The sequence below is a fragment of the Diadema setosum genome, chromosome 21, assembly GCF_964275005.1.
Source record: "Diadema setosum chromosome 21, eeDiaSeto1, whole genome shotgun sequence".
NCBI classification, from domain to species: Eukaryota; Metazoa; Echinodermata; class Echinoidea; order Diadematoida; family Diadematidae; genus Diadema; species Diadema setosum.
In genome coordinates, this window is record NC_092705.1 from 4,959,035 (window position 1) to 4,976,884 (window position 17,850).

A 17,850-nucleotide genomic window follows, 5' to 3' on the forward strand; every position below is an offset into this window, starting at 1 on the left:
TTAATATTTTATCATAGCAATCAGTCAAAACCAAGATAGCACCAGCAAAGAAGAAGATGAAGACGAAGCCGAAGAAGAAGAAAAGTATACACACACACAGACATTACTGTACTCTGCATCCTTACATCAGGTGGGAAAAGAAATCTGTTGCTGCACTGGGTGTATTTTAACAACTCTGGAGAGCTTGTCTCTTAACCTTTCTTACACTCAATATGAATAATCAAAAATTATTAAGTTTCAGTGGAATACCTTATAAATGTATTCATAAGAAAATACATTTTGTGCTTGTGTGTGTGTCATCAACCTACAATGAAAATGAAGTGCACTATTTTGCATTATTGTTGTACATAAGAAAAAATCGATATCATCCTACACATGATATCAGGCCTGTTCATACTCCCCATTTTTTTCCTTTTAAATCAATGCAATGCAATGCAGAAACATATATTTCTTGGTTTTGGAAACACACACAAAAATCACTTGCTATTGCAATCCGTACCACCATGCAAAATCAAGCCATCTTGGATGCTTTTAAACCCTCACTAGGATTTGCTTCGTAAAATGTGTGTGAATGGCACAAAATAAAAACAGAATAGATTCTTTATATTGCATGTTGCAAAGTCTCACTCTACCAGGCCTGGGAAAAAGTTTTTGTGTGTCAAGCTTCCATCAACGTCTACTAGGCATGGACAGTTTGGACATTTAAAGTGCTTTGCTGGCAATCAGGTAAGGTTTCTATTTGGCTGCTTGTGGATTTGCAGTGGCAAATAAAATCAAATTTTGCAACCCAATACTCAAAGCAAATAACTTGCATACTAGTATGTGAAATATCTAGGCTCATGTCACATTCTTCATCAAAAAGCTGACAGGGGCTAAACATGCCCCCTCCCCCCCCCCCCCAGGTCATCAAAATGGAACCACCTGAACGATACTCACATACATTTGTGCGAATGCCCGAAGTTCACATCAAGGACAATATTATGCAGTCATGTTAGGAAACTCCCATGTGATCGGGGGCACCTCCATACGTGGACAAATAATACATGGGAGTTTTTAAAAGCAGGATGCAGGTTCACGACCATGGCTGTGAGGCCAAACATGTATGGAGAGATTGAGATGCCTTTTTACTTAATGCTGGAATGACCAGCATTAGAATCATTTTTGTGTGTGTCTTTCTATTGTTATTGTAACTGTACAGATCATACAGGAGGGTGTTGCAGTCAAACTTTGATTGATGGTGTAATATTAATAATGTTGATATTACTATAATTGCATATAATGTTTTGTTGAAGCTTATGTGTTTCAAAATTTCTTAAAATATTCTGTACTCATGAAAGCATTATGTATCTTACTTTGTAGTACTTTATATGGAAATAGAATTATTTGAATTTGAACTTTATGTTGTGACATGTTGACATGCCCCTGCATTCAGATTTCAGTAAATCATATACATGTAAACCTGCACATCAGGGTTCAAAGGGACTTTTAGTACCGTAACTGATACAATAACATATACTCTCTCCTGAGTTCTCTCTCTCTCTCTCTCTCTATCTATCTATCTATCTATCTATCTATCTATCTATCTATCTATCTTTCTATCTATCTCTATCTACTATATATCTATACAATTTATCTATCCTTCTATCTATCTCACACCTTTCCCCACCCCACACATTCACAAATATCAACCACAATAGCATCTAAACAAACAATCAGCCTTAAACCTACCAGAAATGAATCTCTTCATCACTGAGACAGATCACACGAAAAGGTACAATGTGGTTCATGCAAATCAAAGATTTCCATTCGATCACATTAAGACAATCGATTATGATTTTTGTTCTGTTTTCAAAGCCAGACAGGTTCACAAGTCCTCTGTCTTAAAGCTGTCCATGTGTACCTTGTCTTCTTCCAATAACAAAAATATCATGCCATCAGATAATGACATCAACATTTTTGCTGTGTACACAAAGAAGATTAAGAGGATCATCAAAAAGACACTGAACAGAATTTTCAATTATGCCAATCAGATAATTTGAAGCATTATCAATCCAGGTCAAAGGTTAATGGGACACTGTTTGCTATTCAGGTGGTCTGTTGTTCAATTACTAAAAAGGAAACACATACATCCTATGGAACTCTGCTGACTGCACTGCCAATATATAACGTGATGTTCAAATGGATGATAACACACTTCAGCATTTCAACACAAGATTTTGAAATTATTTTGCTCATTTCTTTAAGCAAGCAGTTTCAAAATTATGGTTCATTCTATCCTTAAGAGTCTATGAGGGAAAACCAAGGTGGTAAATCTGGTCACTTGATCATACATTTTCATTGCTCAAAGCATTAAAAGATCAACTTCAAATGCAATATTTGAAAAAAAAAATGGATAGATAGTTGGACAGACAGAGACAGATGGATAGACTGATAGATGAACAGACAGAAAAACAGATAAATGGAAATAGATCTATAGATAGATAGATATGATATAGAGGATAGACAGAGAGAAAGAGAGATAGATACATACATACATGTTGTATACATACATACATACATAGGTAGATAGATAGCTAGCTAGATAGATAGATAGATAGATAGATAGATAGATAGATAGACAGATAGATAGACAGACAGATAGATAGATAGATAGATAGATAGATAGATAGATAGATAGATAGATAGATAGGGGATAATTTTTGGCAAAGGTTAATAGTCAAACACTGACATAAGTGACTGATTGACAGCTATCTGTATCTGGTAGATAGCAATACTCTGCGAGATAGAAGAACTAGTGCCTATGTCTCACTGTAAACAGCACATATTTTCATGAACACAATATTTAGAAATTGGTAGTTGTCAAGCAATGCTGCGAGTGGTAACATCCTTGATCAAGAATCAAGAAGTGAAAAAATTAAAAAGTTTGTAATTTCCTCACTTGGAGATACATTTCTGCAGTGGTGGGTGGCAATATTTATACAAGGTGCTAATTTTGCATGTGACCAATTGACTAAACAAATTGGCAAAAATCAAAATATTGCAAAATATAGGCAATGTAAAGCATTTCATGTGACATATAATACAAACAATTAACAACATAAGTGAGACCATTTGATATCTTTTTAACCAAAGGAGTTTTTACTATGTTCCATGTTCTACTTGATAAAAACGTAAGTGTTTTATAAAAAGAAAAAAATCAATAAATGCTGGAATACAGAAATAACACGTATCTCCTTATCAGCGGTGAGTGTTTTGAGATGCCATGAAAACTGAACAAATGATCGTCCTCTGAGCTTTTCAACACATGCACACACACAAACACACACACGACTGTCATGTATGGACGTGCCGTATGAATTTCACAAAATCTGCGAGACAGCAGCTGTTCTAGCAGCAGATGCCTGGAATAATGTGCTACAGTCTGAGGTGTATGTGTGTGTGTTGGGGGGGGGGGGAGAGGTAGAAAAGAAAGGGTGACCCCTAAGTATTCATGGTGAGTGGGCATTTCATTAAGCGGAACGCTGCCTGACCATTCAGGATGTACTTGAACCAGAAATAATGCAGAGGGGACTGGGTCTGCTAAAGTCGTCGCCCTTATTTTAGCAACAGCACGTGTGTCTCTCTCACTGATAGTCTTTTGACCAGACTGTGCAATGTTGCCCACTATCAAGGGATCAATACATTGGCATCACAGTTTGATGTCCTTAATACTGCATGAAGTTTGAGAAGTTTACACCCCTCTCGTTTTTGACCAAAAGTATTTTGAAAATTCACAGTTAAGCATTTTTCATGTTTCACCAGAAGGCCTGCTAATGGTCTTGTCTCCAGAAAAAAAAGCCACCATTAACAATAATAACGACAACAAATGTACAGAACATTTCTTTTCACAACCCCCTTCTTGACTGCTAGATAACAGATTGTTTGATAGTTTGTGCTTCAGACTAAATATCAAAACAACATAATATCTATATCCCATGCAGATCGAGGTTCATACAGCGTGACTCATGTTTTCACTAAATGCATTCCATTAACTTTGAGTCTTAACGTTTGATCATCTTTCCTTCAAAGATACCACCTTTTAACAAACTGGTATTTAGCTCCCCATCATTTCAGCCTCTGACAGGAGAAAAAAAAAAATTATAGGTCAAAATCCCAATCCTGGCCTTTTGTGCCCTAACTAGGTTTAATGAATCTGCGACACTGCCAAACAAAACACTAAAGTAAAAGAAACCGTCACACAGACCTTGTCTTTTAATGACGTACCGACTCTCTCGGCGACAATGAATTAGCCTCACTTAGCCGACTGATGCACTCTAATGCGTCCGTGTGACAGGTAATTTTCGGAAGCCGCCTCGTAGCTCCCGTGTTAATATGTGTCACGACTTAGTCAGCTATTGCTAATCACACCGCTTTCAGTACATGCTACTTTTCTGCTTTCTTGTGGTGTGTCATTTGTATAAAAAGACCGAGATGAATCTCTGCTTTCAGACACGTCACAGATACTATGACAAATATTTTCCAAGGGACTGTTGCCGTGACACCAGAGGTTAATGAAAGAGCCACAAATTGCATCCTAGATGTGATTTTGTCACTTTGCTAGGGGGGTGTAACCCCATTCAATAGCATACATGTAAGTGCAAACACCGCTCTTACTCCCATGAGCATCAGTCTCTTGATGTCCAAACACCTTTTTGTCAGAGATAGTCCAGATTTCACCCTTCTCTAATGCTCTAAAGACTGGAACTATTTGGAAAATATCAGTGATCATCTTTAAAACTGACTATACACAGAAAGTGAGGGACTTGCGGCAGGCAGGTAAGAACATAACATATACCTGAGAGAAAAGGTTTGATGACATTTATATTGCTCCTGGGACAATCACTCCCATGAAGTATCTGCACACAGAGATAAACATAAATTCTACCCATAAACATAATCCTAACCTTAATCCAGATCCTCACATCAAACTAAACCTAAAACCCTATCACAACCCTAAGTCCTTGGAGAAAATAACTGCGGAACAATTGTCGCAGGAGCAAATGTCATGTCACAGCGAGCAAACGCTTATAAATTGGCAAACCTAAATAAAAAGAGTAACTCGAAAATCAGTGCAAATGAGGTCAAGCTTTAATAGTGAGCATTGAGGCATCAGGCGGACGAGGCTATACATAGTGAGAATGTCCCATCACAACAGATCCCAGCAGCATCCCTCTGTGCAGGGTTCAAGGACCACGTACAAAGACAGGAAGCCCAGGTCCAGCAAGAGAGACTCGATCTAGGACTTCCTCCCCAGGGCCAGCCCCTTGACACCAAGAGCTGACAGATCCTGCATCCATGAGCCAATTAGCACCGTTCTAGAAACTTCTTCCTCATCTGTCTCTCCTCCCCCCTCCCCTTCCACCTCCCCCTCCTCCCCTTCCCCTTCCCCCTCCTCCCTCCCTCACACATTCCCACCACATGTTCATTAAGGTCAGCAGACAATAGCTAATTACCAAATACGCCTAAAATCTTTCTTACATCACTTGGTAAAATGTTTGCCTCTGGGCAAAGCTGAGAATCTTGTTTGAGCATGAAAATTTTTGAGGAAAAAAACCCAAACGAAACAAAAACAAGCAGCATAATTACACCGCAAGAAGCAAAGACTTAGATTTGTAATGTCACCGACTTATTTTGTCTGAGTGAAGAATGCTCTTTGGTGTATACGATGCGAAGAAATTCATCTGCGGTACGGAAAAAAAATGGGGTGAGGGATGACGTTTATGATAATATGTCAACTTTTGAAATCCATTATTTCAAGGGGAAATGTAGCCTGAAAACATTACAGATTAAGATTAAGTTCAGTGTTATAAGACAGAAGCCAGCAGCAGTGGAAGTAGAGCAAAATTATGGCTTAACACGCGAGATAAAAACTAAAATTGTATAAACTTAACATGGTCATTCAGCGGATAAAGGCACTATTCAGTCATGACTACAAACATATATTTTCCATTCATAGACAGTAGAAGGAATAGGGAGAATATACAGAGAGATTCTTGCAAAAATTTCTCTTCTGATTCTTTATAAGACTGGTCATTACCCCCCTTCCGGCCCCCGCCCCCACCCCCGCGGGGGGAAAAAAATAAGAAAAAAAAAATTCCTCTAACAGTGGTACATATCTCCTGAATATGATTTCTCATGGAAAATTAGGCAAAAAAAAAAAACTGTACATCACTGCATTTCATCACAGAACGACAACAACAAATCCATTCATAAGTTTATCGAAGTCGGTGCGGAGAGAGAGTAGAAAAATGATTTGCGCTTCTTGTGTATCTTCCGCGCACCAACTAAGATGAGATTGAGGAGAAAGTGAAAACGACACGGGCAAGCCAACACATCATCAACGTAAATCTGCCATCCAGCAATCCCCATCCCCGGAGTTATCCATCATCGGCGGATGCGGATACAACAGTCACCCTCAGAAGACACGCCCCGACCGCTCCCAGACGTCCAGAGCGATTATCGCCCCCTTTCATTTTCCTCAAAGAAGAAGACGACGACTTACAACACGGCCGGAAAAAAAAAGGGGGGGTTCAGCAATGAGTCATGCACAGAAATTGATTGTTCACACACAAAACACCGTTTTGTCGGCAGATTACTTCTACTTAGTGTCAATTTCAGACCTCTAGGGCTATTGCAGACGGCACAAGCACCCCTGAAATGTCTGGCAATGACATCATCGAGGCTAAAATGGAAGCCTGCATATCTCAACGGACTGGTTGGGGACGGCACATTGCACAGTGGCAATGTGAAATTAGTAACATTTCCCAAGAAGAAAAAAAAAAGGCAAATGAGATGTACTACATAAAGGCTGTCTTGTAGTCACACATGGAAGAAACTCTTTGGACTTGTCCATTATTAAAAGATTGTTATGCCAGCACTGCGGTTTGGTGGAGAGGGCTCTGGGTACTTAAAAAGGAGGACCCGAGTGCAATTCCCGGCTCAACGATTTGTTATACTGCATATTCTCGGGAGAAAAAAAAAAAAAAGACTACAGTTTGAAGAATAACGGTGTCTTGCAACATAGGTACATAAATGATACTGCAAAGCCCCTCACGAAAAACCAGTGTAAATCTGAAAAAGCTGCTCAAGGTTAATTAGGATCATAGTATCATTCTGATTATTCCACAACTGGTCACAGCTTTCTCGACCACGCATTTAATTTCGAACTTTTCTCTGACACACCGCTGTCACATCATGTCAATACTGAAAGAGACAGACAAACAAATAAACAAACAAACAAACAAACAAATATTACCACATTCTCTCACACACTTGTTTTCATATGAACACTGAAAAACAAGCACTCACAAAATAAAAACGCTTTCCTTCTCTTTGATGCATTACTCTTGTATCAATATTTTCATTAAAAGAGAAAGAAGATAAACAGACAAAACTCTCTCTCTCTCTCTCTCTCTCTCTCTCTCTCTCTCTCTCTGTGATAACTCCTCCATTCAGAAACATTGGGATGCCTGGCTGGAGGATACCACCACCATCACCACCACCACCACCACCACCAGCACGCACGTGGAGCACCCACGGTCGGCCCTTACCTCGGATGTCTGCTTGGGGGATGTGAACTGCTGCTGCTCCTCCCACCGCGACGCCACCTGTAACGTCTCCAGCGTCTTCTGCGACAGAGACTTGGAGCTGTCCATCAACGTCGACTCGTAGAATTCCTGGATGTCTGCAGGGAGATGGGAAAGAGAGGATAGAGAAGATGAAATATGATTTTTTTTTTAAACACACAGACACATTTCAAAGAGCTTCTCATGTATATGGATCATCCACACCACATTCAATTGTAAGATTTAAAGGAATGGCATAGTTTAGGTTGAGATGAGACTTCAGGTTCAAACTTTTTTTGTGAGATGATGAGACACCTCTTATGAAAGATGAAAGAGCATACAACTCTGAAGAGTTATTCAAAGTTTGTTCGATGGAAATCACTTTAAAATGGCTAAGATATGCCAAAAAAACAAACAAACAAAGAGCCATTTCAAAACTGATTTCCATCAATTAAACTTTGGAATTCCTCTTAGAATTGTATGCTCTTTTATAAGTGGTTTCTCATTATCTCGCAAGCAGTTAAAAACTGAATCCCCCATCTCAACCCAGACTATACTATCCCTTTAACAATATTTTGGTGTGGACTGAAAAAATATTGTGATTCTCCTGTACACAGTGTACTGCAAGATCAAAGATGTACAGTGCAGTTTGCGAACCATTCTCAAAGCACCAGAACCATGACCAGGTAGGACATTAAAGGGATGGCACAGTATTGGTGGAGATGAGAATTGGGCTCTTAATTTTTTGCAAGATACCAAGAAAACACTTATGATGTAGTACACAGCATACCATTTTAAGAGGAATTCAAAGTTTATTTGATAAAATTGGGTTTGGAATGACTGAAACATCCAAAAACAAAGCAAAACAAAGCGATCGTAAAAAAGTGTGGGTCCCACATTTATTAGAATCGCTCTGTTTTGGATATCTCAGCCATTTCAAAACCAATTTTCATCAAATAAATGTTGAATTCCTCATGGAATTACATGTTCTTTCATATTTCATAAGAGGTTTCTCATTATCTCACCAAAAAATGTTAGTTACCTGAAATCAGGTCTCAATCAAAACTATACGATCCCTTTAAAGCCACAGATCTTATACCTGTTGAGGACGAGTCCCGAGTATACTCAGGCAAGTGTCTATGGGAAATGCATCGTGTAGCAAAATCAGTCCAGTTTCAGTGGGTTAAATTTCAAAGATTTGAGCTGTTCCATGGACTGATTTCTGCTGCAATGCACAACATCTTTTTACTTGGTATACATACATCCACACACTCTACTATGCCTTGATATCAACATTCAGATTTGTAAAACAACAACAAAACAAAACAAAACAAGAAAAGAATCTTACATCTGTGTGGTACATATTACCAAAAGACATTCCATGCTAACGTAAAAAAACAAAACAAAAACAAAAAACAAAAAACAAGCAAACAAACAAACATGACATTTGCTCCTGCGACAATTGCTCCCATTAAACATCTGCACACTAGGCCAAACGTTAAACCCACTCACAGACATAACCCGAATCCTAATCCTAATCCTGATCCTCACATCAGACTAAACCTAAAACCCTATCTCAACCCTAACCCTAAGTCCTTGGAGAAAATGAGATTGGAGCAATTGTTGCAGGAGCAGATGCTGTGTCACCTATACATAAACCTCACAGTTCTTGTAATACCTTATCTGTGCCACAGAACAAAGGACAGGACTTATGTACAAAAATACGATATTACCTGGGGGGGGGGGGCAATAAGAGAAAGTGACTTTTTGTGACTAATGTTACATGTGGTACGGAAGAAATCGGATCTTTCCTTCATCCAGTTGGAAGAAATCACTTATACTTCAGTCTTGGATAATGTGCGAGAACATAACATCCTTGAAAAGTGTAGTCTTCCCCCTGCTGCATAATCAGAGGCTACGAGAAACTGGAACCTTCCTTGCATGGCTGACCAGCGAGACAGCGGTTTCCAGGATTTGACACCTCACGCTGAGACTGCAAGGATCTTTTCTGTTTCGCGGCAAAATTTTGCCGACAATCGTCGTAACGCTACGGAGGTATAACAAAAAATATAAATAAATAAATAATCACCGCTGAAGGCTCTGATAAGGGTGTTTGTCAGGGTGCTGTACACAAGGACATCTTATTGGTGATGCTCATTATTTAACACAGCGATCCCTATGGAGGGCAACTACCACTGTAAGGGGTAAGGGGGAGATGGTGCACATTATCACACATAGGCTGAATCCACACCATCTGTGTACAAGGTGCTGTGAAAGTCAAAAATAAAGGGATAAAGCACATGGAGGAGAACAAAAACTAGCTCCCTTCCTTCGTTTTGTTTTTGCTTTTTCACTTTGTTATTGTTGTTGATGTTGTTGAGCCATTGACAGCTGAGTATTGTTTCTTTTGAATGTTTGATTGTTTGGGTTTTTTTTTTTTTTCAAAAATATCATAACGAAAGGGAGGCGAGTGGGTAGTGTAATGATCATCCAACTTTCGATAGGGGTAGTTCGCTGATGACTCACTGATTGAGGCCTGATCGTTGCATATTAGAAACCGCAGTATCTGAGAGATCGCCGACTCATCATCGCGATTTCCGGCGCGCTTTCTCTCAAACGCCCGCCTTCTTTAATCTTCCGATATTCTATCTGTCTGTCTGTCTGTGAGTCTCTTAGTCTGTCTGAGGACAGGGAATGATTTCATACATCAAATGAAAAATCAGCAATAAACTGTGATGACACACACATACAACACAAATACACACAAACATACACTCACGCACACGCAGAGCTATACATCTGTACTTGATAACAGTAAACAGACACAAATCCAACGTACACAGATATGGAAACATGCATGACTATGATATGTATTTTACGTTGTTTCATACTTTTTGCCAAATCAGAATATCAAAACATCATCACTGATGCTTTTTCTCTCCACAAAGGAATGAATCACTCACCAGTTTGGTACATTAAAAAAAAAATGCTAATCATTGCCCCATTTACTAATATCTGTGTAAGTACTTTTTAGCAAAGTACATTTTAGAAGTCCATTTCCAATAACATAAATTTCAAATACTTTATAAAATATCAGGGGAAATTCTTCGTGTAACTATTCCAATTCAATTCTAGCCAGTACTTCTTTACTGTATTTTTGTGGGGTGGGGGGGATTATATCTGAGTTTTGATTCATAAACACTTTATTAAAGTAGAAACAGGAAGAAACTATGTCAAATGTAAATATATGATAGATTACTACAACAAGAAAGAGAGAGAGAGAGAGAGATAGTGTGAATGTTGTGTGTGCGTGTCTCTGCATGAACAAAAGTGTTCCATCAAAAGTCTGGTACAATTAGCTTGGGAAGAGCTGTCTACTGCATGGGCGCGATATAAACATGATGGGACCCCAGATGCACGCTGCCATCATCTGTATGAGCATCCAACCGTGTCGCGATCGTAAAAGGCCATGAAACAAGAGACAAAATGAGCCACGACGGAACATGCTCACTTCCCGGGGCGGAGAAGCAGTTGGCGGTGGTGGTGGTGGGGGTGATGTTGATGGTGATCGGGGTGGGGGGGGGGGGGGGGAGGGAGGCAAGTTTAGAATGCATGGCAATATATTAACCAAACAAACAAACAAAATTAAACAAAAGGAATAGCATTCAAACCAATATGGGGGGATGTAATTATCTGATATCTCTTCGCTGGAATCTAATTTTCTCTGTCTACACTTCTGTCATTCTTTTTCAAGTAACAAAAAAATGCATTATTACGAGACAAAATTGAGCCCTTGAACATTGCATTACTCAGTGGTTTTGTTGAAGAAAAAAACAACAACAACAATCTGTGTGCTAAATTCTTGGCAAATTCAACAGCATTAAAATGCATTGTGTATGATCGTACACTATCAATATGCTTAAATCTATGCACTACTTCCTACTCTTTCAAATGAGCAAATATGAAATTCAAATGCATACAATTATTCATTTATATACAGTCAAAATAGAAGCCTATAAATTTCAAGGCATATAATATGCACTTTTTTTTTCAGCCATTTCAATCTATGAATAAGATTGTCATTGGAAAATAAGAGAGAAAAATTGGGCGTGAGGAAGGAATTGGTGAGATCTCAAAATTGGCAACATCAGATGAGAAAAAGAAAAAGTTCCTGAATGGAACTTATTGCATAAAACATCAGGAGACCAAAATAGTTTTTGACATTTAGATGAATATGCTCAACTCCAGTTGGATCATTCCCATCAAAAGCATATATAGTGGTACATGATAGCGAGATTTCAAGACAGGCTTGCTTTACAAATAATTGCTTCAACGTGAACTCGGTGGTGAACCCAAGTTTGTTTCAGTGCTGCGGAATGCATCCTCATTCCGAGCACAACTTGGTGCGCGGGGGGAAACGTGACGAACAATTTCAAACGGGCAGGGAGCAATGAAAACGTCGTGGACTGAATCGGGATTACTTCCAAGTCTCCGCCCTGCTGAGTTACCCGTCTGACTAACCCCAGCTTCCGCCTCCACCTCTGCCTCCTCCGATGCCCCCCTCCCGACACCAACCCCACCCCGCCCACACGTCTTCTCTTCCTCCTCCTCTTCCTCCCTTGATTTGTTTCCCTATCTCCACTCCACTATTTTTCTTTCGATCACTCCCAGCCCTACGCACTAATGAATCATACATGAGTCATTACAAGCGCAGTAAGCCTCTAAGCTCCGTCTGTTTTTCGCTGCGTGGGGTCACGGCATCGGTGTATAAGCGTAGCTTGCGTTTCCCTCTCTGCAGCTCGCTCAATTTTATATATATATATTCCGGCGATACCTTGGCATGCGGTTCCAGCAAACAACGGCAAGCTGTCATACGAGCAGGGCATGCCAAATTAATTACTCCACGCAACCCACGTGTTAAGCAGAAACGTACATAAAGATTTTTCTTTTCCTGCAAGCACCTCAGCAGACCCATATGAGACACTGGCTGGATGTGTGATAGTCTACCCATCCAGACCAGCCTGTCACACAATTAAGAAAAAGGATGGGATTATTTCAACTTGCTAATCCAAGAATTAAACTACAAAGGTGTATTTTTGGCAGACTGAACGACAAATTTTCTGTTGACTTTCATATCTTTTATTAAAAATTCCATGGATATATCACAAGGACTGTACTTAAAGATGCTAATTTGTTTGGGTATCCTGAGATTTATGAGCTACTAGGTTTGTTGGGAGAGGGGAACGTTCACATGCTAAATGCAACCAGAGTAAACTCTTCCTCCTTTGATAGTAAAGCACTCTCATACTGCCTATCTTATGCATTATTAAATCAACACTAATATCCAAAAGAACTGATAACAACTACATGACCTAGGACCATACTAAACAACACACAAAAAAACAACAAAAACAAAGAGAGAAAAAAAACAGATATGGGATTCTGAGACTGGTCCAATAACCACCACTTAAATTTGTAGTATTGGTAGAAGTAAAAGTAGTAGAAGCAGCCGTAGCAACAGTAGTAGTAGTAGTAGTAGTAGTAGTAAAGTTCGCAAAATTAAAATGCACACAAACATCCCTCGTTTTACAGTATTTGACTGATAACACTTTCACATAACAGAATCTGGTGAGAACGCTTATTTTCAGAGAGTGTAATTGCTCAAAACTCCCATTTCATTTCATTGTACAGAGACTGAGACCAAGACTAATGCCCTCCCATGGATGTTCCACACTCTAACACCCTGTGATTAAGAAATATGATAAACTCATTAGGAGCATAAATTTGCTCCTTCTGCACAGACTCATTAGCCAGAGAATAGGCCAGGTTGCATTCTATAATCTCGGTCGATGGAAGATCTCGCCGCATTAATTGGCCGCTTAACAATCAAGCGTAAGGGAGGTAATTCCCTTTGTCTTTGCGCTTTTATTAGGGACTCCTTCAAATTTGGTAATATTGAGACAAAATGTTCTATCAAGGGGGTCCTTAATAGCTTAATTGGATACCAAAATGGAAAAGTTTGTGGGGTTGGAAGTACGTGTCACTTCTGATTAATATTTTTGGGTGAAATCTGCTACGTGTACAATAACAACAACAAAATTTGCTTCAGACTCAATTAAATCAAACCAAGTCATATTTTCTCCAATGAAGCCCAAATTAAGGGGATTTCCAAGATTCAAGGTCACTTTTGGTCTAATTCATGAAGTTTAAAAGAACGTACCGGATAATGAGTCCACATCTTCTGTTGATTGATACATACGCATACAGTGTACATGACATTGTGTGCACATCTAACACAAAGATCTGTGCACATACACAAAAACACATACACACACACAAACATACACACATGTTAACACATGAAACACATACACACAAACACAGTGTTATACACATAAATGTAGTTGTACATACAATACATTTATACAAAAGAACACATACATAAGTCCACAATTACACGTATGTATACACATAAACAAAAATACACAAGCATCATACACATTAACACACACATACAAGTATACAAACACAAATACATGTGTATCATATATTATGTAGTTGTACATGCAAATACATTTACACACAAAACATATACGCCTGTATGTTTACATATAATATACAAAGTTGTTGCACACAAAATCACATATGCACACACACATAAACATTATATTATACACACACAGTTTTATGCAAATAAATTTACGTGTACACTTAAACCAACACTGCACACTGGCACTGGTCCGACGGTCCGTGACCAGTAAAAATCACTGTTGGGACAAGTGACTTTTTCAGGAATGGACCAGTAAAATGTGGAAAAACTGGGTACCTGCTAGTCTAACAGACAGGTTGGACCAGTATAACAAATGGGTTAGTGTGCAGCTCTGCCTAAACACACATGAAATGTAATCCTAAAGCGTACATTACCCATACATAAGCATGCACTCACAAGCTAAAACACACACATACCTCCAAGACAGTGTACCATTTAAAAAAAAATAAAATAAAAAAATAAATAAAAAATGGCGTAAATATCTTTCATTCAACAAGTCAAGCATGACAAACATAATAATTGTCTGGTACATGTGCATGTGTACCTCGTATTTCATTTGCATGATTTCCATACTAATGCCAATTAATAAGCATAGATTCTGTGGCATGAAATAAGTCAACAAGGATGACATACATTTTAGGGTTTTCAACGGATAATTTTTCCTATCGCATGTATCTATGAAACTAGATATATCGCTATGGCGACTGATATGCCTCCGCCATAATGCATGGTTCTCCTAATAGGTCTATAGTACAATGTCTTGACAATGTGTGATGACAGTTTCACTCAATTGGCAAAATATTAAAATGACAGGTTTGCCACAAATGTGCTGAATGTTCACTTTCCTAGAACTAGGTGCAATTGGATGAATGATTAAAAATGTCGGAGTGCAGGTATTTGGGGAACTGATGATTTTTACTTGACTTTTGACCCTTTTATAAGTTTATGCATTGAGTAATTTTCAAGGTATTGAGAAAAAGTATAATTTCAGTATCAAATGGGAAAATAGCATTATCTAAACCTGGCCTTTGACCTTTGACCTCACAGTTCCAAAGAGAATCACTGTTAGGTTGAACATGCATAAATATGTAAGTTTCATGATGATACCTTGAGTTACTTTTGAGATATGGAGGAAAAAGTGCAATTCAACACTTTCACTTGACCTTTGACCTTTTGACCTTTGACCTTTTGGCAAGAAACTTCCAACGAAATATATATCGGGTAATACATGCATACATCAAGTTTTTTAAAAAAAAAACCTTCAGGAATTGCATAACCATAAGGAAAGTTGTAATATTTTGAGGAGTTGACCTTGACCTTTGACCCCCTGACCTTTGAACCATGACCCCCAACTTCCCTAGATAATCACTGCCCATTGGAACAAGCATATACACTAAGTTTCATGAAGATACCTTGAACCATTTGCGAGATATGGAGAAAAACATGAATTTTCAACCTTTTTTTTCACAAAATAACCTGTGACCTTTGACCTTCGACCCCGTGACCCTAAAATCCAAACAAAGTATTATCCCCCCAGGATATTGACCGATTCTGTGACGCGCTATGTGTATTTTTGGCATGGGCAGCGCCATTACGCGGTGTCTCAGCCGACCCCCCCTTCCCACTCCCCACCCCTCTCCCTACATTAGCACGCGCGCAGAATGAAAAACTGACGCATGGTTGCTTTAGCCAATGGGCGTCTCCTACTGAGTGCGCGAATGCTTGCTTAGTGCGCGAACCTTTGTTACAAGTGCGCGATAAACATGTTGCCCGGGGGGTGGGGGAGAGCAGGGGGGGTCGGCTGAGACACCGCAATTTGAGCTCATGGCTGCGCCCAGTGCCACAAAATGCCTGCTGCCCTCAACGAACCCGAATCGGTCAATACCCTCATACCAAGTTTGATGTAAAACCACCACACAGTTCTTGAGATATCGACAAAAACAAAATGGGACGGACGTACGTATGGACGGACGGACGACCCGAAAACATAATGCCTCCGGCCACTTCGTTGGCGGAGGCATAAAAAAAATTGGTCACGAAGCAAGGCCAGCGTCGCACACACAAACAGACCCTGTTAAATTTACTTTTTCATGTATAAAGACGGAACAAGCGAGGGCACCATCACCAAAAACAATAGGCGTCTTCGTTTTACCATAACACACCTTTATGCCAAATTTGAAGATGATCTAAGAAGAACTGCAGCCAGTAGAGTGCTCACAAGAAAATCTCTGCGGCAGACGCGGCGCAACGAGGCCAAATCCATAGTATCCTCCGAACTCTGTTCGGGGGATACAATGAGTGGATGACCTATATGTCAACACTCAGCATACTTTCACACCCCATGATAGCATACTATGCAAATGATATGCAAATGAGTCCATTATGCCCATTGCATATGGATATGAAAGATTGAAAATACTGAAAAATGTGAAATACATACACTTTGTATGACTACGTTCCTCTTTAACTGGAACATTTTCTCTGTGTGTACAGCTATAATTGTCATCTACAGAAACATTCAAATCCAAACTTCAAAACGTTACCTATTCCTCTCACACTGAGGACTATAATTGCAGTCTATAATGTTCGGAACAATTGTATTCTTTATCTGGTATGTGTTTGTTGTTGTTTGCCATTTTCTTCTCTGTTGTCATGCTTGAACATGTGTTATATCTATATTTTCATTTATGAAGCGCCATGAGCACTAAGAAGCGGACCTGTGCGCTATACAAGTAGCCACTATTATCATTATTATTATCATTGCTACTTCTACTACTATTACTACTACTACTACTATTCCTACTACTACTACTACTACTAATAATAATAATAATAATAGTAATTGAACTCTGCAATACATCTTGTAAAACTATGTCTGCTGATTCTTTAACTCCTTTACATGTATCAGTGTTTTTTTGTGAGTGAATATATGCTACTGTCATACATTGTATAGTACATGTGTGAATAATGTGCAAAGCTATTAATATTTACCAGGTACCATATTTTTTCCTTCCATTGATTTCACATTTTTCACAGAGGAAGACATTCAAAACTACAGAAGCACTCTGAGAGCGCAGACCTCTGCCAAGAATGCAGCTCATTTCCACCACTGATCTTGTTCTTCCATAGAAGTGATTTCCACCCATACATACTTATAGCATTGTGTGCTGAAAGTCGCCCAATTTCCCAATATAGAAGCCTTTGTTACGTCATAAACCCTCAGCTGCACAGCGCACCTCGCCCTAGCAGAAACTAGAGCATGCACTAGTGCGCGCATGCAAACCTCAAATACGCGCAGCCTGAACTCCCAAGTTCATTGACCCTACCTGCCAAAATATCAAAAATCCTTCATAAATTCCTCCAAAATTCTCAGATCACTACCAAAATTTGATCATCTGTTACTTGTATCAATCTAAACCTTTCCTGCAAGTTTCATCCAAATTCGTTACCTACTTTTTGAGTTATTTTGCACACAGACAAACTAACTAACAAACAAACAAACAAACAAACAAACAAACCAACGGTAACGAAAACATAACCTTCCCCCTGGGCGGAGGTAATAACACAGTAACAGCAGATTTGTGATAGAAAAAATCTACTTTATCTGCAGATTATCCTATCATTGGTTTGATAGCAGAAATTCTAAAGAATTTGATAGGGTTGGGGTTTTAGGTGGTATGGAATTGTTAAATGGTA

At 39.1% G+C, this 17,850-nt stretch overlaps 1 protein-coding gene across 1 annotated transcript in view; it reads right to left on the minus strand.

Moving 5' to 3' along the window:
• Positions 1–17,850, minus strand: part of LOC140244667 (disks large homolog 1-like) — a 260,660-nt gene that overhangs the window by 156,690 nt on the left and 86,120 nt on the right. Inside the window, exon 3 of the mRNA XM_072324287.1 lies at positions 7,590–7,723. Coding sequence (XP_072180388.1) covers positions 7,590–7,723 — 134 coding nt within the window. The remainder of the gene's footprint in view (positions 1–7,589; positions 7,724–17,850) is intronic.